At 35.8% G+C, this 18,434-nt stretch overlaps 1 protein-coding gene across 1 annotated transcript in view; it reads right to left on the bottom strand.

Annotated features, from left to right (window-relative positions):
• Positions 1-18,434, bottom strand: part of DNAH8 (dynein axonemal heavy chain 8) — a 339,355-nt gene that overhangs the window by 269,834 nt on the left and 51,087 nt on the right. The window contains exons 12-14 of the mRNA XM_011354823.2: positions 11,211-11,357; positions 6,337-6,534; positions 4,153-4,229 (exon numbers count right to left, since the gene is read on the bottom strand). Of these exons, the coding sequence (XP_011353125.2) occupies positions 4,153-4,229; positions 6,337-6,534; positions 11,211-11,357 (422 nt within the window). The remainder of the gene's footprint in view (positions 1-4,152; positions 4,230-6,336; positions 6,535-11,210; positions 11,358-18,434) is intronic.

Here is an 18,434-nt window from a genome sequence, read left to right as displayed (position 1 = left end):
ATGGGACAGTTAAACATCATAAATACAGAAAACAAAATTTAGATAAACTGAAATTATAAGATAAAATAAAATCCAGTTTTAGACAACAAAAATCAAAATACTAAAGATCTCTGAACTATCCCTAACTCTAATGTAGTGAAATCTCATTGGATTCAAGTTATTTTGTAGTGAGCCATGCAGAATATGACCCCGTTAACCCAGCTTAGAAATTTTTGGGAGCCAGGAGGAACGGCATCAGACACTCTAACAGTAAGTGGTAACTGATTTTTGATCTGAAAAATCCCCTTAATTTGGCTCTAAAGTCATCAGGCTTTCGAAATACCTTCTCTTCCTTTCTCCTCATAGTTTAAACAAACCATTGTTTACAGTACAGTTTGTATTGATACCTTTTATTCAAGCAAAGCTGGTTTTTTTTGGCACCAAAACTGATCTGGGTTTGGTTCATATATGAAGAGATAACCTCTGAGTCCAAAAGTCACCTTTCACTTTTGCCTGAGGAGATGCATATCTATATATACGTATATATATATATACGCATATATATATATATGAGTAAGGCGACTAGCAGGCAGATAGAAGCAGAGAAGTGCAACCCTGCCGAAGAACAGGGTGTGATAAACTTAAACAATATGAAGAGATTTGCTATAGCAAGATAGTAATGAACGTTCAGCATACATAGGGACAAATTGAGACAACAATGACTAAAAAGGGTAGGAATAAAAGATCCAAATTTGTAAACGGGAATGGAAATAAGGCACATGCAGAAGAAAATGGACTACTATACGTATATACATAACTATCCTTAACATATTTGTAATGGTAACCACACGCCAAAGATTCAGAATTGAAGTATACAACATAAAAAATAAGAACCAGAGGCACAACCCACAAAACCAACCAATATAAAATAATAATAATTTAAAAAAACAGAAACGCAAGGACAAAGAAGCAATGGAAACACTGAGCTACCAGAAAGCAAAACATAAAATGATTATAGTAAAACCTCATATTTCAATAATCACCCTAAATGTAAATGGACTGAACTCATCAATAAAATGGCACAGAGTTGCAGAATGGATCATAAAACAAAACCCAACCATATGCTACCTTCAGGAGACACGTCTCAATTCCAAAGACAAATATAGACTCAAAGTGAAAGGGTGGAAAATGATATTTCGAGTAAATGGCATTCAGAGAAAAGCAAGAGTAGTGGTACTAATATTGGACGAAATAGACTTCAAAATAAGAAAGAAAGATACTGAGGGACACTTCATAATGATAAAGGAAATCATCAACGAAGAAGACATAACACTTATTAATATCTATGCTCCATTCAAGGAGCCTCAAAATATATATAATAATTACAAACAAAATTGAAAGGAGAAACAGACCAAAACACTATCGTAGTAGGGGACCTAAATATCCCAGGAAGAACCACAAAAACATGGAGATTAAACAATATACTACTGAAGAATAACTGGGTCAGAGAAGGAATAAAAAGAGAGCTCAAGTGATCCACAGAAAAGAATGATAATGATAGTACAACATATCAAAACTTTAGGGACATGGGAAAAGCAGTCATAAGATGAAAGTTCATATCATTACAGGCCTATCTCAAAAACAAGAACAAGTCCAAATAACAACCTAATGCTTCATCTTAAAAACTAGAAGAGGAAGAACAAACTAAGCCTAAAGTCAGCAGTAGGAAAGAAATAATCAAAATTAGAACAGAATTTTAAATGAAATTGAAAACAAAAAACTTAAAAAAAAAAAAGAAATGCAACAAAGATCTGGTTCTTTGAGAAGATTAATAAAATTGGCAAACCCTTGGCTAGACTCACTAAAGAAGGAAGAGAAAGGACACAAACAAAATCAGGGAAGAAAGAGGAGAATTATGACAGACATCGCAGAAATACAAAGGATCATACAAGAATACTATGAAAAAGTATATAACACCAAATTTAATAACCTAGAAGAAATGGACAAGTGCTTAGAAAGATATGACATTCCTAGACTGAATCAAGAACTGGAAAATCAAAACAGATTGATGAGCAGTATGGAAATTGAAACAATCATCAAAAACCTACTAAAAAGTAAAAGTCCAGGACCAGATGGCTTCACCGGTGAATTCTACCAAACATTCAAAGAAGATTGAATATCTATTCTCCTCAAACTCTTCCAAAAAATCAAAGAGGAGGCAATACTTCCGAACTTATTTTATGAGGCCAATATTACCCTGATACCAAAACCTTGAAAAGATAACACAAAAGGAAACTACAGACCAATATCTCTCATGAACACAGATGCGAAAATCCTAAATAAGATACTAACAAACTGAATACAGCAACATATTAAAAAGATTATACGCCACAATCAAGTGGCCTTCATCCCAGGGGCACAGGTAGGTTCAACATACGCAAATTGATTGATGTGATACATCACATAAACAAATTATAATATAAGAATCATATGATCACATCAATACAACAACCATTTATGATCAAAACACTTAACAAAATTGGTATAGAAGGAAAGTATCTTAACATAATAAAGGCCAAATATAACAAATCCTCACCGACATTGTACTTAATGGTGAAAAACTAAAAACCTTTCCTCTAAGGAACAAGACATGGCTGACCACTATCGTCACTGTTATTCAATATAACATTGGAGGTCCTAGTGAGTGCAATCAGGCAAGAGACAAATATAAAAGGCATCCAAGAAGGAAACAAAGAAGTCAAACTGTCACTATTTGAGGATGACATGATTCTCTATATAGAAAACCCTAAAGACTCCACAAGAACACTTCTAGAAACAATAAGCAAATACAGTAAAGTTTCTGGATACAAAATCAATGTTCAAAAATCCATAGCGTTCCTATACTCTAAAAACGAAGCATCAGAAAATGTGGAAAAATAATTCCTTTTGTAAATGCAACATAAAATACCTAGGAATAAATCTAATGAAACATACGAAGGACCTATATAAGGAAAACTATTAGACCGTATTAGAAGAAATCAAAGATACAAAGAAATGGAAAGATATTCCGTGTTCTTGGATTAGAAGAATCAACATAGTTAAAATGACCATAATACCTAAAGCATTATACAGTTTCAATGCAATCCCCATCAAAATCCCATCAGCATTGGAGGAGAAAAAAATGGCGTAGGTGATAGAGGCTCTGTTCATCCCTCTGGCAACCAAATCGAAGTTGTGACAGAAACAAGGAGCAGTAGCAAAGAAAAATCGCCTGGGATCTGGATGAACAAGCCATACAACTAGGGAGAAGTCTAAGAAAGCGCTCTACAATGGCAGAAGGTAGGATGGAGCGATGACGCGGGACAATCTGGTCCCAAGTGGCTGAGTGAGATGGAGACTGCTGCAGTGGCAGCAAAAGCCTCTTAAAGGGGCCACATCCACGAGCGGATTTTCGCAGTGAGGACCTGCTCACTCTGAGCACCAGTGCCCCATCGGCTGCACGCACGGGGCACGAGGGACTTACAGAGAGATATTGTCAGAATGAGGGTCAAGGCAAGACTTGCTTGATACAGAAGTGCCGGAGGTATTCATTGTTCCCTGTTGAGCCCTCGCCCCTCCCAGTGTGCTGGACACAGTGCCGCCATTGCACAGACATTTTCAAACTGGATAACAGAGGTCACTCCGCCCAGAGGATTCCCTGAAACCCCGCCTCCCCCAACCCGGGCCCCACCCAAGCCACATCCATGTGTATCCTCAGAGAATCAGGTGCACCTAGACTCACAGTGGAGGTAGCTGGCCTCGGTTTCTGGTGTGGCCTTTTGAGGTAAAAGGTGTCAAATATGTGGTGACATTAAAGAATTAACGATAAATTAATTTTTTAAAAAGTAACTGAAAAAAAGGTTAGATTCGGTCCAATTTACATTATGTAAACTACCTTATTTCAAATAAATGTAAAAGTTAAAAAAAAAGACTTTCCGTTACCAAAAATAATGCAATAAAAATATATATATTTCAGTTTTACCAGTCTATTTAATGGTAATTGAAAGATTAATTTATATGAGTTGTAAAGTTTACCTAGGAGAGATTTCTAAGAATATCTTATTTGAAACTGTATTTTCAGATATAAAGTTTCCCAGCTAGAAAGTATACTACTGCCTAATGAATCATAAATACCTTTGAAGCAACTGAAGAGCCTGCTGAGAAGATAAGATCTTTCCAAAAGTACTGTTCATAAATGCCTGTATTTGTATCTAAAATAAAATATTAATATTTAAGTGATATTTTGCATTAAGAAAGAGATTCGTTTTGTTTAACAACATTTAACAATTTTCTTACAGAATCAAAACAGCCTTCAACACACCTACCACCTAAGCATCTAGAACTGAACTGTCCAGGACAGTGGCCGCTGGCTACATGTGGCTACTGAGCACTTGAAATGTCAACTACTTGGAAGTGAAATATGCTGCAAGTATAAAATACACACTTGATCTCAAAGATGTAGAACCAAAAAAAAGGAATGTAAAATATCTCAATGATTCTCATACTGATGACATGTCAAAATGATAATATTTTGAATATGTTGGGATAAATAAATTATATTAATAAAATTAATTTCATCTGCTTCTTTTAACTATTATTCATATGGCTACTAGAAAAATTTAAATTACATATGTGGTTTGCATTCACTGCTTGTTATTTATTGGATATTATTGACCTAGAGAATTTATGAAAGATATGAATGTCCCTTACCAAGAATATTGCTTTGGTATATTTAGAATTTCTAAGCATATTGGTAGAGCAATGATGCTATAGACACCCAGGATCAACAAGTGTCATTTTCCACACCACTGCTCTCGGAAAACTTTTTGCCATGCTAAGGAGAAACAATAAGAAGAAAATATTCTTCTGAGATACCCACCATCCCAAGCTGTGAACTCTAAACTCCCGGTACCCAACCAATAGGATGGAAGTACTCTTTGCAAATTACTTTCACTTACAGATTACATTGTTATGGTCTATTAATCTATACCATATCCACTACTCTAGCATTGGGAAAGCAAAAAAAGTTACAACACTGACACCTCTTTTAAAATATTAAAAAGTTCATATGGTCTTTAAAAATACTGAAAGCTAAAATTTATATCTAAGACCACAATAAAGCCTTTACAGCATATAATCTTTATTAAGCAATCATAAAAATCATCTGAGGGAGATTTGAGTGGTAAACTTTGGGTGGTAAACACACAATGAAACATACAGATGATGTATTATAAGACTGTACACTTGAAACCTACACATTCTTATTAACCAATGTCACCCCAGTAAATTTAACTTTAAAATATTTTAAGCAATAAATTTTTTTTAACAATCCACAAATTCTCATTGCCATAAAGACATAACTTGCAAATCCTTTTAGAAGCAAACTTTATCTTGCACAAATAGTCAAACACTAAAAGCAATAACTAAAATATATCTTAATATCAGAGCCTAATGTTCAAAAACTAAAAGGAAATCTATGCCAAAAAGAAAAGGTATTGTGGGTAGAATTTTATGATCTTTCTTATTCATATTGTCCAGATTACATGTAATATAGTTTTTAAAGAATCTTGAAAGACTAAATGAGAAATTTTTTTTTTTCCTCACCTTCATAGCAAAAATTTCAGACTCGGAAAGTAGACAGGGTATATTCTTGTCCCTCCCTGTGTCCCCAGGATCTAGTGCAGCAAAGAGGAGGCCCTTTCATGGGGCTAAACCTGGGTTTACAGGAGCTTACGGTAAGAAAGTAACTGAAGTTACATAAACCCAAAAAGTGAGAGAGAAATATATTACAGTCTCACCAGACATACTTTTTAACCACCCTTCATTCCTCTGGTGCCCCTTAAGCTAGGACAAACAGGACGAGGGCCTCTTCAGAGCTCTCCTCTAAGTTGCAGAGAAAATGTGGCCATAAAGTGCAGGGCCAAATGGAGAGTGACTCACCTTCCTAATCTGTCCTCAAACCTTTTCACACTTAAAACAAAGAACGAGGATGACAAATTTTCCCTCAGACTGAAAAATGACATGGGTTCCCTGTCACAACAAAAACTGAATACAAACATTAATGTAAATTAAAAATGAACCCTAGCTACAACAATCTTTAGGCTTCTGGTTATTCACTGACGTCTTTTATTGAATATGCTTATTTTTCATTTTTTTAAGAGGTGAAAAATATTTTGTGAACTAGTTAAAAATTATTCACACTAGCAAATGTTTTTGATCAATTTGCAAGAATAACATAATAAATAGTAAATATGTAAATTCCAGTGTTATTTATTACATTTCAGCTTTACTAAGGTAAAAGTATGTATAATTACTTACCTCTAAAGTACTGATTTTTGACATGAACTCTAAGAAATCTGTGTCAAATTCTGTCCTTCTTGGATCCAGAATGTCATATTGCTTTTTCTTAACCCCTTGATATATATTTTTGAATTTTATTGCCATTATATCTATTCCCTCTATGGTAGAATTACTCAAGGCTGAATATGTTTGCACAACAGTTATCATATCTGTAATCTTAAAAAGAGAATTGTTATTTTATTTTAAAAATGAGATATTAGCACCCTTCCCTGGTATAAGCTCTTAATGATCATTGATTAAAAAAAAAACAAAAAACCAAAAACAAAAAAGAAACAATAAACAGACTCTAGAATCATTTAGCTAAAACCAATCAGAAGAGACAAAATAGAAGACAAATCTCTGTCTCTAATCAGTACTACTCTTAAACTATTTAAGTCAGATGATGTTCCAGCATATCTAGAGAGAGTTTATAACCTCTCAGATTTGATCACTTTCTCTTTCAAGAGGAGAGGGAAAAAAAGAATTTAAGGAAAAGTCCTTGCACATGTCTAAATAGCTTCATCCTTTTATTCTTGAGAATTTTCTGAATATCATTTCACTGGATCACTGGATTCAAAAGCTTTACCGTTCTTCTTGGCTCTCCCTTCACTATAGTTCTGATATGTAACACTAGCAGAAATCTACATATTTTCTCTTTCCCCTGAACTCAGGTAAAGGTAAGCCCCAAGAATGACTGCAGTCAATTCTGACCCCTAAAGAGCCCTGAGAAATCCTCAAAATGGATTTTATTGCAGAAATGGCTGCCTCCATCTGAATGTATCAATACCACTCACTTCACCAAAAAAACCCTTTCATGTTCACAGGCTACTTAGTTTCTTAATTTTCATCAGCCATCTCCCATTTTAATTCCTGCTTTGGAGAACAATGCACAGAGTGCTCCAGGGTAGGCACATCTGTCCAACGGCCATCAGAAAATAAACCTGTTTTCAGAGGAGTCCTCCAAATACTACACACCATGAAGACAACACTACTAGTCTTGATTACATTTCAGCTTTACTAAAGCATAAGTGCATATAAATTACTGGCCTTTCTACAGAAGAATCAGCAGAATTCACGTCAAGTCCCTGTGCATGTCAACCCAGAAAAACCATCTTCTGAGCAACCATCACTCTTATGCCACTATTTCCGTACACTTCCAAAAACCATGTCATCCTAGAAGCCAGTCAAAACCTTGAGGAAATATAGACCACCAGGAATTTATAGCATGCTGTATATGTTCTATATAACATGAGAAATAGCTGAGCCTCCTACTACTACATACACTGCACTCACCTTAAAAACAAAAACAAACTTAAAAAAATGAACTGAAGAACTACCCACTTGTTCTGTTATCCTAACCTGCTAAGACTCTGCCCTTTATCCCCTACCCTACCACCTGCTCCAACAGCCAGAGACTGTGACAAAATTCTTGACACTAACATGTCCTCTATTTTGTCCATGGGTGGATGAAGGGTCATCAAGAAGCAAAGAAAGCAGTCGATCTCAAATTTAGCCAGTGCATCCTCCATACCCATACCATATGGCAGCATTATAAAAGCCAGTCATGGTAATCAACCATAATCATGCTCCTGCTTGTTTGCCCTGGCCTTGGCTTTTTCACCAGCTCTCTCTTTAGCAACTTTTAAATCCCCAGTATGGAAAATCAATTTATCATCCCTTTTCTGCTCACTGATCTTGTCACCCTTTCCAGTTCTCAACTTGTTATGATTCCCTAATTTCTATGTCACCATGAGTAAAGACCCTATCCCACCTACTAGCTCTAGTTCTTTAAATATCCCTCCAGCTTTCCACCCCTTCTCTTCTCTCCACTAACATTCAAGGTGAGAAGAAAACAGAACTAAACTCTGGGAAATACCTGTATTCACCAAAATTTCTATGGAAGGAAGAGGAAGAAATAGAAAAGAAAAGTGTACATACTTAATTCTGGTTCTTTAGCACAGACTAACACTCAATGTACCTCAAGTCTCCACCCACCATAGAAGAGTGCATTTTGGTCACCCTAAGCTGACACACTAGAACCTCCTTCACTTATTCATCAAAGATCCCCAACACTCCACTTAAATCTGAGGTTTCATCTCTCCAACTCCAATCTCAATCGTCTGTCCTTTGACTTTGCCTCTTGGTCATCCTGACATCTGAATCTTACCTTAGCCAAATAGGCTTTGACTTAGCTTGTCCTTCTGACTCCACTCTTCACCATTTAAGAGTTCACTGGGGTACCCTCACAGTGACCCCTACAGTGACCCCTACAGTGCCCCACTCATCAGGGAAAGCCCATTCAGGTGTCTTAGTAACCATCTCTAGAGTATTACACACAATCATGGCCATACTTCAGGGTACATTTTACAGCCCATTCTTTAAAAGCCCAGACACTAATATCTATCAATCACATCTGGAAGAGATGCCAGTGAGCCAAGGGATTCTTACTGCAGGAGAGCTGGGATAACACACAATGAGAGTGGACTTCCATACAGCCTCTATGGGTTGCTGCATTAGCTCTGGTTGCTGAGCTCTTGTGTCATGAGGTTCTTAAGACTAAAGGCAGGGTTTCTCCAGAGGTGGGGTAGGAGGAGTAGCTAATGCAGTTAGCCATGACTGCCCACTCCTTCTAGCATCAGGAATGCTTGGACTGCTGCATCACAAATGGATGCTCGTGATGCCCTGTATTAGACCTGCCACAATAAAGATCTTTACTGCTAGTGGGCTAACCACTAAGGTCCAGCCCTGAAACTCTAGCAAATAAAACTGTACCAAAGTTGGCAAGGGTTTTGGCTCCTGGAAAAATTAAGGGTAACTAGGACCCACACCTCCAGGTTTATGCTCTAGTGGATTCATAAACATTCAGCATCTTTGTGGAATGAGTCGTAACCAATAAGACCTATTTATTACTTTGACACAAGCTATAATCCTTCTAATTGGCCCACAAGAAATCCCTGTTGTTCACAAAACAGCCCCATACAATATTTTCCTAGATATGGCACCAAAAGTATAAGTAACAAAAGAAAATCTTGATATATCAGACTGCATCAAAATTAAAAACTATCATATTTTCAAGGACACCATTAAGAAAGCAAACAGATAACCCACAGAATGGGAGGAAATATTTGCAAATCATATATGATAGTGGACTTATACCCAGAATATATAAAGAACTTTTACAACTCAATAATAAAAATACAAATAACTAAATATAAAATGTGCAAAGGACTTAAACAGAAATTTCTCCAAAGAAGAACTACAATGGACAATAAGCACTTGAATAGATATTCAATGTCATTAGTCATCAGGGAAAAGCAAATCAAAACCACAGTGAGATACTACTTCATATCTACTAGGATGGCTACATTCAAAAAGACAGATAATAACAAGTGTTGACAAGGATGTGGAAAAATTGGAACCCTCATAAATTGCTTATGAGAATGTGAAATGATGCAACTACTTTGAAAAACGGTTGAGCAGTTCTTCAAAAAGTTAAACACGGACTTGTCACATGACCCGGCAATTCCGCTCCTATGCATCTACTCCAGAGTAATGATAACATATGTCTACCCAACAACACGTACACAAACGTTATAGCAGCATTATTCATAATAGCCAAAAAGTGGAAAGAACCTAAATGTCCACAAACTAATGACTAGATAAGTAAAATGTGATATCATACATAAAATACTATTCAACAAGAAAAAAGAATGCTGCAACATAGATAAACCTTGAATATTATACTAAGTGAAAGAAGTCAGTCACAAAAGAACACATATTACAGGATTCCATTTATATGAAATGTCCAGAATAGGTAAATCTATAGAACAGAAAAATTAGTGGTTGCTTAGGGCTTGGTAGAGGGGAGAATGGGGCGTGAATGCTAATGGGTAGAGGGTTTCTTTTAGTGGGAACGAAAATATTCTAAAATTAGATTGTAGTAATAGTTGCATAACCCTTTGAATGTATTAGAAAATGTTGACCTGTACACTTTAAATGGGTAAATTGTATGGTATGTGAATTATAGCTTAATAAAGCTATTAAACAAATGAAGAAACAGCCCCATATAAGTATGTATAAAAGACTCCACTCAGTAACTTGGTTCTCTTCATCACCCATACTTTCTTATTCTGGCTGTGGCAGGGGGTTACCAATGAAAAATAAAATGCCATTTAACCTATGTAATGCCCTCAGCAACTTCCAACAAATGATGAACAGGATCCTAAATACCGCCAGAACCTAAGGAGCTGACTGTGACGGAGTAGGGGGGTGGTCCCGAAATGATATCTTTATAGACTTTCAAAGGCTGACTCCAAGAAGCCTCTGGTATGGGCTACCCTATATTCCCTGAAAAAAATATCATACCTCCCCAGTCAGTCTTAAATGAATCAAAGGGACAGAAGTTACTAATCCATGTTTGCCCAGCAAAGTCATCACCCACAAATGTCTGTGTATACACCCTATATACTGGCCTAGAAAGAGAAGGTGCCCATACATCCAGATATGATACAACTACCTGGTTCTGCCAGGTATTGTAGATATTTAATCTCACACTTTTTCTCAGCCTAATACAATGATTAAGAGCAGAGGCTTTTAAATTCAAGCTCCACGAGTGAAGGTAGAATTGAGGTCTTCAGAGAGGTGAAAGTTTGCAATAGCTGTTGTCTGACTGGCAGAAGGTAGTCATCAGGAATAAAAAAATAAGTTATAATAAAATGCAGTGGGTAACATCGAATGAGTCATATCAATAGTGAGATGAGATCTGGAACAATAACTCTTAACAATGCTACGTAAAGTACTAAATCACCAGAAAGGTGTGGTTGAGGGTGGATCCTAAACTGCACAATGCTTACCTTCTCCAGCCTTTTGCAGAAAGCTTCAAATTTCCCAAATATATACATTTCTGAAACCTCAAAAGATTTTTCCCCTGAGGATTCTAAAATCTGTTTCCTTGTTTTGTGAAAAGATGTCTGATACTCCTTGAATAGAAAAATGCAATCCTGTGCAGGGAAAAAAAGTTAAAAGAAGGTGGAAAAAGAGAGGTGAAACATTTGTTCAGGAGTCAAAAACTCAAAAATTCTATCCTCACACAGAGCTGGTCACATCAGTCCCTCAACAAGGACTGCCACTATTAATATGGAAACCCAAGTTCTCTGCCTACATGTTGAAAGGCCTGTAAAAATAATTTTTTTTAATTTACATGATATTTGCATCTTCTCCATTCTATCTTCCCTTAACTTTTATCCATATCAAAGTATGACATACATTATTCTACATTTTCATGACTAATTAAACTCCCAGGAGGCCATCATCATCTACCAATTCTATCTCTTATCAATTATCTATTTAGCTGGCATTTGTCTCTTAATAAACATATAAAACACTAATGCTCTGCAATACTAAATTATCATCCAAACATCATTTCTCCATAAGGAAATTATAAAGTCTTTGATGAGCACATTGCTGAAATCCTAATACTGACTACAGCCATACCACTAGCCAGTTCGATTAGGCTAGTGAACCTATTGGAAATAAAAAATAGGACATGTTTACTAAGGTCCAGCAGGAATTCACTAGCATACCAAGCTAACATTTCCTAAAAAAAAAAAAAAAAAAATCATTTCAATAAACGTTAAACTTTTCAAAGCCACCAATAGACAGTCGAATCTTTATCATAATCCCATCTCTCTCGTTCTGAGTTTTCCCCATATAAGAATCTTTGTGATTACAACATAAATGAACCTTGAAAACATTATGCTAAGTGGTTGGCCCTACTTAGATAATCCAGAATAGTTCCCCATCTCAAGGTCAAGTGACTGGCACCTTAATTTCATCTGTAACCTTAATTCCCCCTTGTCATAACATATTCATGGTACCAGGGATTAGCATGTGGATGTTTTGGGGGGACCATTATTTCTACCTATCATAGCCACTAAATCAAAATATCTAAATGGGACTCAGAAATCTATATTTTTAACAATTTTCCCAGGTAATTCCTATAAATATTCAGATTTGTGAATAACTGATCTCACATTTATTTCTAACTACAACACAATCCTCTTCTATCTCAATCTTTGAAACAACATTACTGCTCTCTTCAAGGTCCCTGATCATTTTTCACTTATTCAACAAAAGTTTATCAGTGCCTACTATGTTTTAGAAATTCCTTGCACTGCTAGGATTATAGATAAGATCCCTGCTCTCATGGGACACACCATCTAACTTTATAGTACCTTCCTCTTCACCAACCGATTTCTTCATGTTGGACAAAAGGTCTTGAAAAACAATTCTTCTCATTATTTCCTCCAGGTATCTTGAAAATTATTACTAAAAACTATACAATAAAAGTTTCTGAAAAAAATCAGATCTAATAAAAACCACATTAAACTAGAATTCAAAAAACCAAGCTTCCATTTCTAATTCAGTCAGTAAATAGCTAGTGGCCTAAACGACATTTAAAAAATAAAAGACTAAATTGCTAAATTCTATATGAAGAGTTCTGGTTCTTGCCAACTAGTTAATTTGAGAGGAGTGATTTCTGACTCCCAACCCAAAAATTAAACTTGAAAAGACTAGAGAAGGAAACATAGAATTCCGCAAATAACAATAACACAACAACAGAAGTGAGAAACTGCTGAGAAGACAATGAGTTGTTTTGAATCTGGGGATAGGATGGGCAAGAGTGATTATAAAAACAAAGACAGAGAAATGTATAATATGATTATTGAATAAAGAGACATATTATATAAGATAAAGGTTAATAAGAGAATATTATCAATATTAAGCCAATAAATTATAAAATTTAGACAAACAGGAGAAATTCCTCGAAAATACAAATTTATCAAAACTGACCGAATAACAAATCCAAAGCATAGTCAAATAATTCATTTTTAAACTTAATCAATAATGTAATTGCAAAGTAATATAAGAGATTAATATTCAGAATATATAAAGAATGCCCACAACTCAACAACGACAAAAAAACAAACAACCCAGTTCAAAAATAAGTAAAGGATATGAATAGACATTTTGCTAAAGAAGATGTACAAATGTCCAACAAGCATATGAAAAAATGTTCAACCATCATTAGCCATTAGGGAAATGTAAGTCAAAACCACAATGAGATACTACTTCACATTCATTAGGATAACTATAATCTCTCCTCCCCACCAAAATGGAAAATAACAAGCTTTGGCAAGGATGTAGAGAAACTGGCACCCCCCTACATTGCTGGTGGGATTGCAAAATGGTGCAGCCACTGTGGAAAATGGTTTGGTGCTTCTTCAAAAAGTTTAACACAAAATTACAACATGGTCCAGCAATTCCACTTCAAGGTATATACTCAAAAGAATTGGAAGTAGAGCATCAAACAGGTAACTTTACACCAATGTTCATAGCAGCATCATTCATAAGGGCTAAAAGGTAGTAACAATCCAGATCTCTATCAACAGACGAATAGAGAAACAAAATGTGGTGTATCCATACAATAAAATGTTAATTACTCAGCCATAAAAAGGAATGAAATTCTGACACATGCTACAACACAGATGAACCCTGAAAATATCATGCTAGGTGAAATAAACCAGACACAAAAGGACAGACACTATATGATTCCACTTAAATGAAGTACATAGAGTAGGCAAATTCATAGAAACATAAAGTAGAATACAGGTGCTACCAGGAGTGGGTAAAGGAGAGATTGGGCAGTTATTTGTTTAATGAGTACAGAGTTTCAGTTTGGGATGATGAAAAAGTTCTGGAAATGGAGAGCAGTGATGGTTGCACAATATTGTGAATGTACTTAATGCCATTGAACCATACACTTAAAAATAGCTAAAATGGTAAATTTTATGTTATGTATATCTTACCATGATTTAAAATTTTTAATCATTAAAAAAAGGAAACAATAATTGAAAAGTCTTCCCACAAAGAAAACATCAAGCCCAGATAACTTAATGGATGGGTTCTATCAGACTTTTTTGTACAGTATTTTCAGGTTTTTTTTTTGTTTTTATTTTAATTTTGATTGAGGTAACACTGACTTACAACGTTATGTTTCAGGTGTATAATATTATAATTCAACATCTGTACACACTACACCATGCTCACCACCAAAGGTCTAGTTTCCATCCATCCCCATACATTTAATCCCCTTTACCCATTTCGATTACCTCCTAGTTCCTTCCCTTCTGTTAATCACCACTCTGTTATCTGCATCTATGGTTTGATTTTGTTCAGTTTTGTTTGTTTTGTTGTTGGGGTCTTTTTAATATTCCATAAGTGAAATCATACAATATTTGTCTTTCTCCATTTGACTTATTTCACTTAAATAATACCCTCAAGATCCAACCGTGTTGTCACAAATGGCAAGATTTCACCTTTTTTTATGGCTGAAAAGTATTACATTGCATATATGGCAGATCTTCTTTAACCATTCATCCATTGATGAACTCTTAGGCTATTTTGATATCTTGACTATCGTAAATAATGCTGCTATGAACACTGGAGTACTATATCTTTTCGAATTAGTCTCTTTGTGTTCTTCAAATAAATATTCAGAGGTGGAATAGCTGGATCATATGGAAGTACGATTCTTAAAATTTTGAGTAACCTCTATACTGTTTTCCATAGTGGCTGTACCAATTTATAATTCTACCAACAGTATACGAGTGTTCCCTTTCCTCTGCATCTTCTCCAATACTTGTTATTTCTTGCCTTTTTTATAATAGCCATTCTAACAGGTGTGAGGTGATATCTCATTGTGATTTGGGAAGTGACATCAGCATCATGTCAGTGTGAGAAGACCCCAAGTCTCGCTCCTTTAAGTTACAACAAGTTGGAAATCTATAATTCAACAAGGATTCTCTGCTCAACACAAATGTGTCTGAGAGATCCATGCACTGAGACAGCTAAAGGTGGGCATATGGGAGCCCGGAATGGGAAGGAGGATGGAAGGAAGGACAGAAGCATGATTCCATTGCTTACCAAAGCCCCAGCCCACGTGATAGCAGGGTAGAGGTTGAGCCCCCACTGGGCAGACCAAAGGGTCAGAGGCAGTAATCCAGCCTGAGTAGCAGATAAATACTGAAGCTGAGCCCAGGGTCTAGGGTAGAGAAGCAGGTAAAAAGGGTGGCAATGGTCAACAAGCCACCATCACCACTGTGGGAATCTGCATCCCACCCCCACCCTCCTGTGGCATGCCCGGCATTACAACCCTCACTCAGCAGATCCTGAAAGGGTAAAAGCAACATTCTAGCCTAAGTGTTTTGTACTCATTGCAGTTAGACTCATGGATCCGCTTACCCTCATCCACCCTCCCCCACCCATCATGGCAGAGCCTGGTAGAGGCAGCTGAGACACCACAGAAAGAGCAAGGTAGCTGATGGCACCTGCAAGAAAGCGGTGCCAAGAACACAAAGGCCAGGAGATCTATAGTCTGCCAAATCCTACCACAAACATGGTGCCCTAAGGTCTAGGCAACTGGGTCATAAAAGATGACACCTACCTCCTCCAAGAATAGGAGGCACTTTCCACAAACAAGGCGACACTGCCCCACAGAAATCGGAAAATCCCAGTAGTGCAAGTAAAAGAAAACAAAAACTTGTGCTATCCCACCACCTACTGGAAGACAAAAGAAATACCGCTACTTATCAACTTGCTAAACAGTTAAAAGAGACAGTACTTTAAAAAAATATTTGATTCTCCTCAAATGCCCAGGCAGAGAAATAATACATCAAGTACCATGAATAACCAAGATAACAAAGTAGTTCAGAAAGAAAATTTTAAATCTCCAGAAAATTAAGTTAAAGACATGGAAGACTGTGATTTAAATGACAGAGAATTCAAGGTTGCAGTTCTAAAAAAACTCAAAAGAGATACAAGAAAACTCAGAAAGGCAATTCAATGGGCTCAGAAATAAAATTAACAAACAAAAAGAATATTTCACCAAAGAGACCGAAACAATAAAAAAGAACCAAACAGAAATTCTGGAGCTGAAGAATGAATTAGTGAGCTTAAGAAATAGAGCAGGCCAGATGGAGGAAAGAATTAAATGACATTGACAATAGAAATCTAAAAATGACTCAAGTGGAAGAAGAGAGAAAATTGAGGGTAAAAAAAAAAAATGAAAGAACTCTGTAAGAACTATTTGATACCATTAGAAAAAGTAATATAAGAATAATCGGTATACCATAAGGAGAGAGGGAGAAGGGAAGAGTGAGCCTTTTTAAACAAATAATTAATGAGAATTTCCCAAACCTATGGAAAGAGCTGGATGCCCAAATCCGAGAAGCTAACAGAACACCTATTATCTCAATGCAACCTTCTCCGAGGTTGCATTATATGTATAGTATACTTATATATATAGTATAGTATACTTAATACTATATTAAGTTCTCAAAAATTAATGACAAAGAATTCTCAAGGCATCCAGGGAATATAAAATTGTAACCTGTAAAAGAAACTCCATTAGATTATCAACGGATCTTCAGCAGAAATCTTATAAGCTAGGAAAGAGTAATATCAAATATTTAAAATAATGAAAGAGAGAAATCACCAGCCAAGAATAAGATATCATATTGATTTCGATTTGTATTTCCCTAATAATTAGTGGCGCTGAACATCTTTTCAGGTACCTGTTGGCCATCTGTATATCTTTTTTGGAAAAAATATCTATTCAGACCCTCTACCCATTATTAAATCAAGTTGTTTGTTTATTGTTGTTGAGTTGTATGAGTATCTGTATTTTGGATATAAACCCCTAATCAGATGTACAATTTGCAATATCTTTTCTCATTCAGTAGACTGTCTTTTCATTTTGCTGATGGTTTCCTATGTTGTGCAGAAGCTTTTTAGTCTGATGTAACACATTTGTTTATTTTTGTGTTTGTTCCCTAATGTCAAGGAGCTCAGCACCTATGTTTTTTTCTATATGTTTTATGGTTTCGGGTCTTACATTTTGAATTAATTTTTGAGTAAGATGATGTAAGACACTGGTCTCATCTTATTCTTTTGCATGTGGCTGTCCAGTCTTCCCAACACCATTTTGAAGAGACTCTCCTGTCTCCATTGTATGTTTCTGGCTCTTTTGTTGTAAATTAGTTGTCCTCATATAGAGGGTTTTCTTTCTGGGTTCTCAGTTTTGCCCCATTGGTCTGTGTATCTATTCTTCTATCAATACCACACTGTTTTTATTACTATAGTTCTGTAGCATAGTTTGAAGCCTGGGAGGGTGATAATTCTGGCTTTGTTTTTGTTTGTTTGTTTGTTTGTTTGTTTGTTTTCTCTCAGGATCGTTTTGGTTATTCTGGGTCATTTGCAGTTCCATACATTTTAGAATTTTTTGTTCTATTTTTGTAAAAAAATGCCATTGGGATTTTGATAGGGATTGCATTGAATCTGTAGATCGCTCTGGGTAATACAGACATTTTAACAATATTAATTCTTTCAATCCATAAGCACAAAATATCTTTCCATTTCTTTCTGCCTTCTTTAATTTCTTTCAACTATGTCTTATAGTTTTCATAGTACAGGTCTTTAATCTCCTTGGTAAAATTTATTCCTAGGTATTTTATCTTAAGTTTCATTTTTAAATGAACACACAACAAAGATCGTCATTAAGTCATTTTGTGTCTCTGCTTGAATTAGGCACTTTATCTTGAGCATCTTTCTTCGCTTTTACCATCTCAACAGGCTCCTTATTGTCATTTCAGGTAGTTCTTTTTGTCCTGTCACGCACTGCTTCTGCTATTTTTTCCCTCCTCTTTCAGGTAGGTGTATTTCAAACTTGTTCCAAAAGCTTCTGTTTTCCTGTTGTCCAAGAGGTGAAATCTATGCATGGACTTTCAAATGGTTCTGAAGGTGTTGCATTGTTGGCTTGAGGCATTATTTCATGTAGTGTGTCATGTTTTTGATGAGGCTTGAGTTTTGGAGACTCTTTTCTTTGCCAATAACATCTTTGGCAGTTCTATTTACTCCAGTAGAAGAATGTGTGTTCATGTAATTGGTGATAACTTCCCATATTGAATTTATTCCAGCAAGGAAGACATTCACAGCTTTAATTAGTAAGTGCAGATCTA

The sequence above is a fragment of the Pteropus vampyrus genome, unplaced genomic scaffold (genome assembly GCF_000151845.1).
Source record: "Pteropus vampyrus isolate Shadow unplaced genomic scaffold, Pvam_2.0 Scaffold18, whole genome shotgun sequence".
NCBI lineage: Eukaryota > Metazoa > Chordata > Mammalia > Chiroptera > Pteropodidae > Pteropus > Pteropus vampyrus.
Note: the sequence above shows the minus strand (reverse complement) of the source record. Positions and strands in the feature narration are given on the sequence as shown.